The 12,173-nt window shown below is 44.0% G+C and overlaps 1 protein-coding gene across 3 annotated transcripts in view; it reads left to right on the top strand.

Moving 5' to 3' along the window:
• The first annotated feature begins 4,008 nt into the window (after positions 1–4,008).
• ORC2 (origin recognition complex subunit 2) overlaps positions 4,009–12,173 on the top strand; it is a 35,072-nt gene continuing 26,907 nt past the window's right edge. Inside the window, exons 1-5 of one of the 3 annotated variants that reach the window (XM_080668018.1) lie at positions 4,009–4,278; positions 6,039–6,087; positions 7,943–8,046; positions 9,084–9,227; positions 10,246–10,335. In XM_080668018.1, coding sequence (XP_080524144.1) covers positions 7,950–8,046; positions 9,084–9,227; positions 10,246–10,335 — 331 coding nt within the window. In that variant the 5' untranslated portion in view covers positions 4,009–4,278; positions 6,039–6,087; positions 7,943–7,949. Of the gene's footprint in view, positions 4,279–6,038; positions 6,088–7,942; positions 8,054–9,083; positions 9,228–10,245; positions 10,336–12,173 lie in introns of all 3 variants that reach the window. The other 2 variants (XM_080668020.1, XM_080668019.1) reach the window with 2 other exon arrangements.

Raw genomic sequence — 12,173 nt, 5'->3', positions numbered from 1 at the left:
TGTACATGATCACTGGGTATATTTTTTTCTTTGCAGAAAAACATGATTGGGTTATGAAAAGCTAAAATACTCTTTTTAAAAAAACGTATAGACCAATAAGAACTACAAGATTTACTTAAACTATTAAATAGTGATCTTTTTGTGGAAAATATGAAGTGTAATTGTATATTAACTGATGTTCCAAACAGGTTCTATGTATTATAATTTTTAATACCAGGTGGTAGTTTAAAGTAATGAATGTATTACTCTTTCCCAGCTATCGGAAAGAAAATTGGCTTTCTAACAATTATTAATAAAGGTTTGTGGGTTTTATCATCCAGACTGAATTGAGAGATAATGCTCAATGCTCCATGTGTTTTAAAATATCTGTAATAAGTACATCAACTGCTTTACAATGAATCTTTTTTATTCTTCTAAAAATTAGGCTGGCTTTACTGTCAGTTTAAGTGGTTAAGTGAAATGGTATTTATGGCAAAGATGATTTTCCCCATAATTGGCTCTCCTGAGCTACAGTTTCTGAAGTTTTTTCTACTTGAGCATTATGTAGTCTGATCTCTGTCAAAATGGACACGTAAAAAGAATATATCCCACTTTTACATGTTTGCTTCATAAAAGGTTATGGAATGTACATTTAGATTGGCCTTCCACCCCCCCCCCTTTCTTTTTTTAACCCAGCATCAACCTATGGTTTGGTATAAACTTCCCAAGTATTCAGATAATAAATAGTGCTGGTGAAAATTTAAATAGGATAGGCATGAATGAAGAAAATATGATCTCTATTGACTGATATTCTTTCAACCTAGGACTAGCAAAGACCTTCATTTTTTTTCAGAGCTGAAGAAAAAAACCTGCACATTTAAGATCATATTTATTGGTGCATGTAAGCCATTATCTTAACTGTCTTACTGAACTGGTTAATATTGTTGATTGTTGAAATGTGAAATGTAGACACTGTTGACCTGTAAATATATATCTGCCAGAGATGAAAAAATATTTTAAGGTATTGTAAATAAAGATGTATAAAATTCATTATTAGTCTGCAATGCAGAAACATATGTAAGATGTTAAATATTGTGTTTCTTAAGAGATGTGTAATTTTTCCCTAGTTGTATCTAGTTACGTTAAGAATGTAAATTTTCTTTTGTACAGTATAAAAATATAGCTTTATTTGGCTTTTGACTGGATTTCTCTGAGTTAATTTTATATCTTACCTAAATTTCATACCTTAAAATGATCTTCCATTGCATTTTTATTGCATTATTTTACTAATGTATGCTTGAACCTTTTACTTATATGACACCCTATTAAATTAAGGCAGTTTATGAAATTAATTAAGGCAATATATAAAACTACATAGAGCACCATAAAATAAGAATGAACATGAAGGCAGAAGTAAAATTAATACATGTATGTTATTGAGATACAAGTTTATCTCTGAGCAGAGAGACGATTAATTATGTGATTTTCGGTAACCTTAAAACAAATCAGTTTCTCAAGTGAAGCACAACTGTTTCTAGTAGTGAAATGTCAGAAAGTTTTCTTTTGTGGGTCCTTATAAAGAGCCATTATTTTAGTACTAAAGGCCCAGTGCACGAATTCATGCACCAGTGGAGTCCCTCAGCCTGGCCTGCGGGATCGGGCTGAAACCAGCTCTCCGACATTCCCTGAGGGTTCTCAGATTGCAAGAAGGCACAGGCCAGGCTGAGGAACCCCACCAGTGCACATTCGGGGCCGGGGAGAGATGTGGGACGTTGGCCAGCCGGGGAGGGACCGTGGGAGCGCCCTGGCCCCTCTCGCTCAGGCCCCATCGGCCGGACCCCAGCAGCAAGCTAACCTACCAGTTGAAGCATCTGCCCCCTGGTGGTTAGTGCACATCATAGCGAGCAGTTGAGCGGCCTTAGCATGTCATCAGCATATTACACTTTGATTGGTTGAACGGATGACTGGACACTTAGCATATTAGGCTTTTATTATATAGGATCATTTACACTCCCTTCAGTGGTGAATTTTGTGAGTGCATTTCCTCACACACCAGCAGTTGGTTTTCTCTAGTTACTAAACTTGATCTTCCCCACCTTGTGTTTTCTAATGTATGCTTTTTCCATCGCTTGGAAAGGGGATTTAATGAAGGGCTGCGTCCAAGCCCTCTTTTTCTTTTCCCTTTCATCCACTTCCTAGAAAAATTTCTTCGGTGCTTTTTTCCCCTGTGGCTATTAGTCCTTACTTGTTAGACCAAGGCTCTGTTTTCTCTTTTATTCAGATCCAACAATACAAAACACATGATGTTTCTTTATATCTTATTTATTATGCTTAATCCAAAACCATGTATGGGCTGGCTAGCAGTTCCAGAAGAGGAAGGTATAATGCAACTCACACAGCCCTGTGTTTTCCTTTCTCCTCGGCATGGCTCTGCATTTGGATAGGAAAGATGAGTGTCATTGACAGTTCCAGTTTCCTTTTATTCAAAATGTTATACTTGCTCATCTTGAAAACCTCAGGAAATATAAAGTACAAAAGAAAACATCATTAAAATATAATAACACTAGAGCCCTGGTGCACGGATTCGTGTACTGGTGGGGTCCTCAGCCTGGCCTGCACTCTCTCGCAATCTGGGACCCCCCATGAGATGTTAGACTATCGGTTTTGACCCTATCACCACAGGCCAGGCCGAGGGACCCCATCAGTGCATGAATCTGTGCACCGGGCCTCTAGTATGCTTATAAGATCTTTAGTTAATCCCTTCCTGCCCTCCCCTCTCCCCCTTTCCCTCTGAGATTCATCAGTCTGTTCCATGTTTCCACGCCTGTGCATCGAGTGTCTGCCTCCTGGTGGTCAGTGCACGTCATAGCTACCAGTTGAATGGTTGCTTAGGCTTTTATATATATAGACTAGAGGCCCAGTGCACGAAATTCACGCACAGAGGGGGTGGTTCTTCACCTGGCCTGCACCCTCTCCAATCTGGGACTCCTCAGGGGATGTCTGACTATGCACAGGGATCGGGCCTAAACTGGCAGTTGGACATCCCTTTCGCAATCCAGGACTGCTGGCTCCTAACCGCTCGCCTGCCTGATTGCCCCTAACCCCTCTGCCTGCCAGCCTGATCGCCCCTACCTTGCCCCACTGCCAGTTGATCAACCCTAACTTGCCCCTCTACCTGCCTGATTGCCCCTAACTTGTTCCCCTGCCAGCCTGATCGCTCCTAACTGCCTCTGCCTCAGCCCCCAGTCTGGCCTCCCTCTGCGGGAGGCGACCTGGCAGATCAGGGGAGGGAACAGCCCCCATTACCCAGCTGCTGCTACCACTGCCAGCCTGAGCCTCAGCCCTTCCCAGCGGCCGACTGCTGCCTGAGCTTCGGCCCTCACAGCTGCTGCAGCTTTGCTGGAAGGACATCCAGAAAATGTCCACTCTAATTAGCATATTACCCTTTTATTAGTATAGATTATTAATATAGATAGTGAATAGCCCTGGCCAGTGCTTGGTTGGAGTGTCAACCAGTGCACATAAGGGTTGCAGGTTCCACTCCCGTAGGGGTTGGGGTGTGTATGGGGCAACAGATCCATGCATCTCTTTCCTCTCCTCCCCTCCCACTTTCTGAAAATCAATGGTGAAAAAAAAATACCCTGGGGTGAGGATTAACACCAAAAAGCACACACAAAAAACCACACAAGAGAAACAAAAACACATTAATTTTTAAAAAACGGGACTTCATTCTTACTATATTTTTCCTAAAAAACAACACCGTATCTAGAGAAACCAATGAACACTTTTAAGATTCTCTCTGGACAGAGAAACCGCTAAACCCGCTACAGCTCCGGGACCTTCCTGGGATCTAGCCTACACTCCCTCTCCCTTCCCGGAAACGGAAGAAAGGCCTCAACCCAGCGCTTTCGGATTAGTTTCCCTCAGGTTTCTAGGTGGGCGGGGCCCTCAGGTCGGCACCGGATGGCCAGCAGAGCCGTCGCTCTCGGCCGGCCCCGCTTCCTATTGGTTGCCCCGAGCCCCGCCCCCGGAGCAGGGCGGGAGATTCGGTGTGCCCCAGCGGTGCTCCCATCCCCCGCCAGTGTCTGGGGGTTTGGTTCTGGACCCTGCGACCCGCCTCCGGCTCCTCGTGCCAGAATTCTGCCTTCCCCTCGGGCCGAAGCTGCCTTCCCTGCCGCGACGCTGTAGCGGGGTAGCGTCCGGCAGGCGCGAGGCGGCCGAGCCGCGCCGGCGGAGACAGCGGTGCGTCGTGGGCGCCGCGCAGCCCGCCTTCCTCCTGCTCAGCTCCCTGCTGCTGAGGTGAGTCCTGATGCGTCGGACCTGGGGCGCGGGTCCCCGGGTTTCCCCTTGGCACACGCGCCAGGGTCGCTGCGTCTCCCCCGTTTCTCTCCCAGGCTGTCCAAGCCCGCGGCCCCCAGGACCCCCGCTGGCGGAGCGCAGCCAACTGGTCGGCGGCGCGAGGCCCAGGCCGAAGTCCGTAAACTCTTGTTGGGGTGACAGGCTCCATCGGGGAAGACCGTTCGTCTGTCTGTCCAGCGGTGATCGGCCTTCTGTGCAAGGGCCGCCTGTTCCCCACGTGCCTGTGATTGGAAAGGGAGAACTGCACGTAGTTGTATCTGTCGTGACCCAACTGGCGTCCAGGCGGAGGAGCGGGTACCGGGAGGCCTGGGGGAGAGAGATTTCGTCCCAGAACCACCCCTGGAGCGAACCTTCCCCTTGGTGTGTCCCAGCCTGGAAGCACGGAATGAAGCCAGCCGGTCGACGCGGGGCTGTGCGGTGTCGATAAGCCAGGCTCTTCTGGTAGAGCTTTTGCAGTAAAAGGACGTGGATGCATTCCTTGTGGGTTCACAGCTGAAACCCTAAGAGAACCATCACAGCTTTCCCCACCGCAGTCCGAAGGGAGAGCGCGGGCCTGCAGCGTCGTGGGGCGAGGCGAGGGCACAGCACCCAGTCCTCGTTTATTCAGCACTTGCTGTCAGCTGCTAGATGGCATGTAGAAAAGTCCAAGAGATCTGCATGATGTGCATGAAGTTTCGAGTAAAAATACCCACACCAGGAACATTTAATTAGCATTTTCATACGCCAAGCACGTGATTTCATTTAATAATCCCAACTTTGTCCAAAGCCACACAGTTACTACTAGTAAGTGTGGAGTTAAGATCAGAACCCGCGTTTATCTGATATTAAAATTGGTGCTTAACATTATTTAACTCAGTTTACTCATCTATAAATAAGGGGGGAATTATGTACTTTTTTTTTTTTTCCTCAGTGGATTTAATGATCTAGTATACATAAAAGTGCCTAAAACAGTGTCTGGCAAATAGCCCCTCAAAAAAACTTAATACAGCCGAAACCGGCGTGGCTCAGTGGATAGAGCGTCGGCCTGTGGACTGAAGGGTCCCGGGTTCGATTCCGGTCAAGGGCACGTACCTTGGTTGCGGGCACATCCCCAGTGGGAGGTGTGCAGGAGGCAGCTGATCGGTGTTTCTCTCTCATCGATGTTTCTGGCTCTCTGTCCCTCTCCCTTCCTCTCTGTAAAATATCAATAAAATATATTAAAAAAAAAAAACTTAATACAGATATAAAGAAATTGTAAGTTTATTTTATACAGATGTCATGTAGATGCGTTAAATTTTCTCTCTATACACCTGTGTTCTCATCATAAGCAATATCGTAAGTAGAAAGATGGTCCAAAAGGATGTGTTCACTAAATTATAGATGAAGTATTGTCTTTATCCACAAAGCATAAACCTAACTGAATTGTTGTTGTGAGGATTAAATGAGAATACATGGAGAATATTCAGAACTGTGTCTAGCGCAGTATGTGCTCAAAATTTGGCCTCTTCCCTGTATCCACCGCCGATCCAGGTCTCAGTTACTAAGGTTTCCTGGCCAAAATGGTAATGGTCATTTTACCCTGGACTCTGCTATCATAATGACTTTGACTTTGTAAGAACTGCATTTATCTATTTATCTTGTTTGTTAAAACCCATCGCCTTCTCTGGTTGCTTTTGTTTTCCTATTAGCTGACGCTGGCTGAGTTCTTGTTTCAATTACAGGTGACTGCACTTGAATTTTCCACCTGCAGAATGTGTAGCACCTTTAAAGGTAAATGAAAATTAAGGGAAGTCATTGAGTGCTAGTTACAACATTTAGTAAGTTGTCTGTCTCCATGCAAATAACTGACTCATGAGGGGCACAGTCAGTAGTTCCTCTTGTCAGGAGAAAAGGTAAAAGTAGTATTTATTAGAGAGGGGGAAAATCATTTTGGGGGTAAACTGATTAGCTTGCAGTTAATTGGAATCACCCTATCTAATAAAGAGGGAATATGCTAATTGACCATCACTCTGTCACAAAGATGGCTGCACTCACAGCTGAGGCCAAGTTCCCATAAGGAGCCTTAACGAGCAATCAGCAGGGACCTGAGGCTACGCCCTCTACCACCCCTGTGGGGCTTGATAGGGGACCTCAGGCCACGCCCCCCACCCTGGCACCAGTCCAGGGGACCTGAGGCCATGCCCCCCTGCCCCGGCAGGGCTTGACAAGGGACCTCAGGCCGTGCCCCCCACCCAGCAGGGCTTGACAAGGGACTTCAGGCCGTGCCCCCCACCCAGCGGGGCTTGACAGGGGACCTCAAGGCACACACCCCACCCTGGTCTGGGCTGGGGGACCTCAGGCCATGCCCCCTGTCCTGGCACTGGGCCAGGGGACCTGAGGCTACGCCCCCTGCCCGGCGGGGCTTGACAAGGGTGGGACTGGCTGGGTCTGGATCTAGCCCAATGGGGGTGGGCCGGCCGGGTCTGGGTCTCATGGGATTTAGAGGTGCATGTGGGTGGGTGGGGACTTGACTCTGGGTCCCATGGTGTGCCCCAGACTCTGACAGGAGGAAGGTTTTTATATACATTTTACTAATTTTCTTTCATCTCTGACACTTCTATTATAGAGAAAGGGCAAATAGCAATATTAAATTACTTCCTCTAATTAATCCCCTTTTAATGTGCACGAATTTCATGCACCGGGCCACTAGTTAATTAATATCAGGCTATTGGTCTTATAAGTTATGAAGCTAACTTTTGTCAGAGTAGCTAGAGTTGATTAATCTTTTGTCTGCCAAACTCATGTTTGCTCAATGAAGAACTAACTGTAAAATATTGGAAAGTTTTATGTTTACTATTTAGTTACCAAGATACCTAGAAAGCCATATTTATATTTGTAAAGTTGTTTGGTAAGCATGCAGTAATAGTAAAAGGAGGTCTTGAGGATTATTTGATCCAGGCTTGGCACACCAGTGAAATATACAGACTTCTTTGAATGGACTATATTAATTCCTAGAGAGCAGAAATTAAAATCCACCAATCCATATTCTTTGGTTGCACATTTTCTTTTCTTTTTTTTAAATATATTTTATTGATTTTTTACAGAGAGGAAGGGAGAGGGACAGAGAGCCAGAAACATCGATGAGAGAGAAACATCGATCAGCTGCCTCTTGCACACCCCCCACTGGGGACATGCCAGCAACAAAGGTACATGCCCTTGACCGGAATCGAACCTGGGACCCTTCAGTCCACAGGCCGACGCTCTATCCACTGAGCCAAACCGGTCAGGGCTGGTTGCACATTTTCTAAACTCGTGTGTTAACCATTCCCTTTCTGGTAATGTTATTCTGTACGTTGATTAGAGCTTTCTTTGTAGACAGAATTTTTTTCCTGCTACATTTTAGTTGTCTTGATTGGATTTAGCTTTTTTCAAATCCCAGGAACCACTTCCTCTTTTATTTTTCAGATAAGGCATTTAATTACCTATTATAAAAAACATAATACTAATGCAATAATGCATATTATATTTTTCATACTTAAAGACTTTTCAAAATGTTATACATCTATTCATTATGTTAGTGTTTAATTTCTTTGGCTGTTGGTAAGAATTTTTCATCTCTTTTGAGTGCTTTATTGCTTTTGTTTAGGTTGGCAATGATGAATAAATTGGAGTTAAAGGAAGACAAAGTGCTGGAGGTTCGGTTTGTGGGAGATGATGATGTTCTTAATCACATTCTTGATAGAGAAGGAGGTAATAAGTAATGGTTATAGATTATTTCACTTATTAAAATATAGCTCTCTATTTTTCAAATATAGCAAAGTATTTAATCTAGTAAGATTGTAAAAAACTACTTTACTTTTTAGTTTACTCCTTTCAAACTTTATTGAAAAATAAAAATAAGCCGTATCTAACCCTATCTAATAAAGAGGGAATATGCTAATTGACCCTCACGCCGTTGCAAAGATGGTGGCGCCCACAGCCAATAAAGGAGGGACTATGCTAATTGACTGCCCTGCCCTCAAAGATGGCGATGCCCACAGCCAATAAGGAGGTAATATGCTAATTGACTGCCATGCCCTCAAAGATGGCGGCGCCCACAGCCACAAGATGGCACCGCCCAGTCCCCTCAGCCCGGTGAGCCCGGCCTTGCTGTGTGCCTGCCTCCGGAGCCCCCCAGCCGCCCAGGGCTGGCCTGAGGTGCAGGCAAGCCTTGGATGGCAGCTGCCCAGCTGCCCAGGGCCAGCCCAAGGCACAGGCAAGCCTCAGATGGTGGCTGCCCAGCTGCCCAGGGCCGCCCGCGGCTCAGGTAACCAGGGCCGGCTGAGGCCTGCACTGCTAGCAGTGGCAGCAGCATAGGTGTGATAGGGGGTTGCCTTCCCGTGATCGCTGGGTCACCTCCTGCCCTTGAGGGCTCCCATACTGTGAGAGGGGGCAGGCCGGGCTGAGGGACCCCCCCTCCAGTGCATGAATTTTCATGCACCAGGTCTCTAGTATGAAATAATCAATAGTGGTGATAATACACTTTCAAGGTTTTATTTTTTTTAAACTTAGTTATATAAGTGGAAGAGTGGTCAGATTATATTTTTAACTAATTTGAAATAATTTCATAAAGCACAAGTCACTTCACTATTACCTTGATCTTCTTTAATTAAAGAGAAAAATACTGAATTTTTTCTCATCCTTTTAGTAATGACAATATAAGTAGTATAATTATTTTACTTATTTAAATGTAATATTTAGAAAGAATTTAGACCTGTCATGTTCTAATTATTTGGGTGTTCTTATAGGAGCTAAATTTAAAAAGGAGCGACCTCAACTTTTAGTCAACACAAAAAAAATAATAAAGAAGCCGGAATATGATTTGGAGGAAGATGGCATGGAAGTCTTAAAAGATAAGAACTATGTGGAAGTTTTAGGACGAGATGTTCAAGGTACTTGGGGAGAGATGGGGAACGTATACTTATAAATAGCCAAAATTGCTTTGCACGATATAATAAAGTAGTTTGGCAGGTTAGGCAATGGTGTGCCATATTATTTTTTCCAAAAATTTTTCTTTTACTATAAATACACATAACATGAAATTTACCATCTGAACCATTTTTAAGAGTACAGTTCAGTTGTATTAAATACATTCAAAATGTTGTGCTACAATCACCACCATCCATCTCCAGCACTCTTTTCATGTGGGTGCTATATTAATATATTTCTCATGAGAAATGCATTACTTCAGGTTTTTTCTCTGTAGATGAAAAGGTGGGAAGTACTGAGTTTCTACTATAGATTTTTTTCTATACAGTTTTTAGGTTTTTTTTAAATTGATTTTTAGAGAGAGGAAGGGGATGAGAGAGAGAAAGAGAAACATCAATCATTTGCCTCCCACACACACCCCAGCTAGGGATTGAAGGATTGTGGGTTCGATTCCTAGTTAAAGGCACATACTTGGTTTGCAGGGTGTGTGCAGAAGGCAGCCAATTATGTGTCTCTCTCACATCCATGTTTCTCTCTCTCTTCCTCCCTCCCTTCCACTCTCTCTAAAAATCAATGGAGCCTGGCTGATGTGGCTCAGTGGTTGAATGTTGACCTATGAACCTGGAGGTTACAGTTGGATTCCCAATCAGGCAGGGCACATGCCCGAAATGCAGGCTTGGCCCCCAGTAGGGGGCGTGCAGGAGGCAGTCAACCAATGATTCTCTTTCATCATTGATGTTTCTATCTCTCTGTCCCTCTCCCTTCCACTCTGAAATCAATAAAAATATATATTAAAAAAGTAAAATTAAAAAAAAATTATATAAACAGTATCATAGACTGTTGTGTATTTTTTTATTTTAAAATATTTTATGTATATTGTTAAACCTTTAAGGCAGTGATGGGTACAAATTTAAGTTTTTAGTTAAAATTTTATCTTTTCTGTTAATTCAATTTTTTCTAAACACATGTTTTTTCTTTCAGAATCTTTGAAAAATGGCTCTGCTACCGTTGGTGGGAATAAAGTTTATTCTTTTCAGAATAGGAAACACCCTGAAAAGATGGCTAAATTAGGTATGCTGATTTTTGTAATCACTATTCACCTTTTCTAAGAAGGTGTGTTTAACCACATTCCCCATTGCATTCCCTAAAAGAATGATGAGGGATGTCATTGTATGTTATTGAGCATACCTAAAGTTATTAGTTTTTGTTTTTTATGTGTTCAGATGTCTTCTGTGCTCAGCTAGATTACAAGCTTCTAATAGTAGGAACCCTGTCTTCCTTTTCTTCCCACAACCTCTAGCGTAGGTTCTTAGCAAGGTTTTGTTCAGTATGTGAGGAATATTCTGAATTTGTTACATAAGAGTTTTACATTATATATAGAAGTGTTGGGAATGTGCTCTTCTAACATTTTTTTACCCAGGTTACCATTTATACCAATTACACATGAATTACTGATTTTCAGAGAATTAGACTGTAATAAGTTGCATGAAACATTAAAATTAAACTGTCAAAGAAAATAACACGTGAAAGCATTTTGAAAATTAAGATGGTCCATAAGCATATGAAATTCTAGGAAGACAGTAAATCCTTGATTTTGCGGACCTCAATTTAACAGACTTTGGATTTAATGAACAAAATTTCCAGTCCATATTTCATACATGAAAATTAACACCCTGTTAGTTTTAAAATGCTTTTAACCAAGATTTGCTTATATAAATTAACAGGTTATATTTTTGTTATTTCACTGTTATTTTTAACAAATTTTAGCGAATAGGTCATACGTTGGAGAAAACACTGTAGTAATTTTGCTGACATTAATAAGTACTATTTATCTACAACTATAGTCTACATATTTAAATCCAAGAATCACTGTTCACAAACAGTGTTCAGCAAATTGTTTGTACGTGATCACACCGCGGTAATTGGTTCTGTGGTCCCAGACATTACTTTCTGCAGTAGTTTTAACGGTGCTACAGATGTTCCCATGTGCATTAAACAGCCCCAGCTGTGTACATTTGTTTACTTGCAGCAACTGGTGAATCATGCATGCATTTAATAGACCTATTCAGTATAAATTTAAAAGTACAGTAAGACTTATAGAAAACTTTTCTGTGACATTAAACTTCATACATACTTAATTTTAATTACACAAATGTGTCTACATAATTAAAAACAGGTGAACTAGCTAATTTGTTAATTTTTTAACATGCACATTTGGAAAACCTACTTTATTTATTGTATAACGGATTTTCGGCTTTAACAGACACCTCTTGCTTGAAAATTAGTCCATTATAGTGAGGTTTTCCTGGTAAAATGTAATCTATCTATATAAAAAGCCAGTGTCCGTGACGACCAGGATGACCAAACGACTGTTCTCGCTCAGCGGCTGGGCGGCTGAGGCTGGGGAGCCTCGTGGGGCGGGGGCTGTGAGCGTGGAGCTTCGTGGGCGGCTGAGGCGGAGGAGCCTCGTGGGGCGGGGGCTGTGAGAGTGGAGGAGCGTTGCGGGGCGGGGGCTGTGAGCGTGGAGCTTCATGGGCGGCTGAGGCGGAGGAGCCTCGTGGGGCGGGGGCTGTGAGAGTGGAGGAGCGTTGCGGGGCGGGGGCTGTGAGCGTGGAGCTTCGTGGGCGGCTGAGGCGGAGGAGCCTCGTGGGGCGGGGGCTGTGAGAGTGGAGGAGCGTTGCGGGGCGGGGGCTGTGAGCGTGGAGCTTCATGGGCGGCTGAGGCGGAGGAGCGTTGCGGGGCGGGGGCTGTGAGCGTGGAGCTTCGTGGGGCGGAGGAGCAGGGCAGAGACGGAGGAACGTTGTGGCAGGGAGGGCCGCAGAGGTGGAGGAGCAACGCGGGGTGGTGGACATGGCCCTGATCTCAGCTAGGCCTAGGGACCCTAACCGTGCACTATTTCGTGTGCTGGG

Source organism: Plecotus auritus (genome assembly GCF_963455305.1).
Source record: "Plecotus auritus genome assembly, chromosome: 5".
Lineage (NCBI taxonomy): Eukaryota > Metazoa > Chordata > Mammalia > Chiroptera > Vespertilionidae > Plecotus > Plecotus auritus.
Note: the sequence above shows the minus strand (reverse complement) of the source record. Positions and strands in the feature narration are given on the sequence as shown.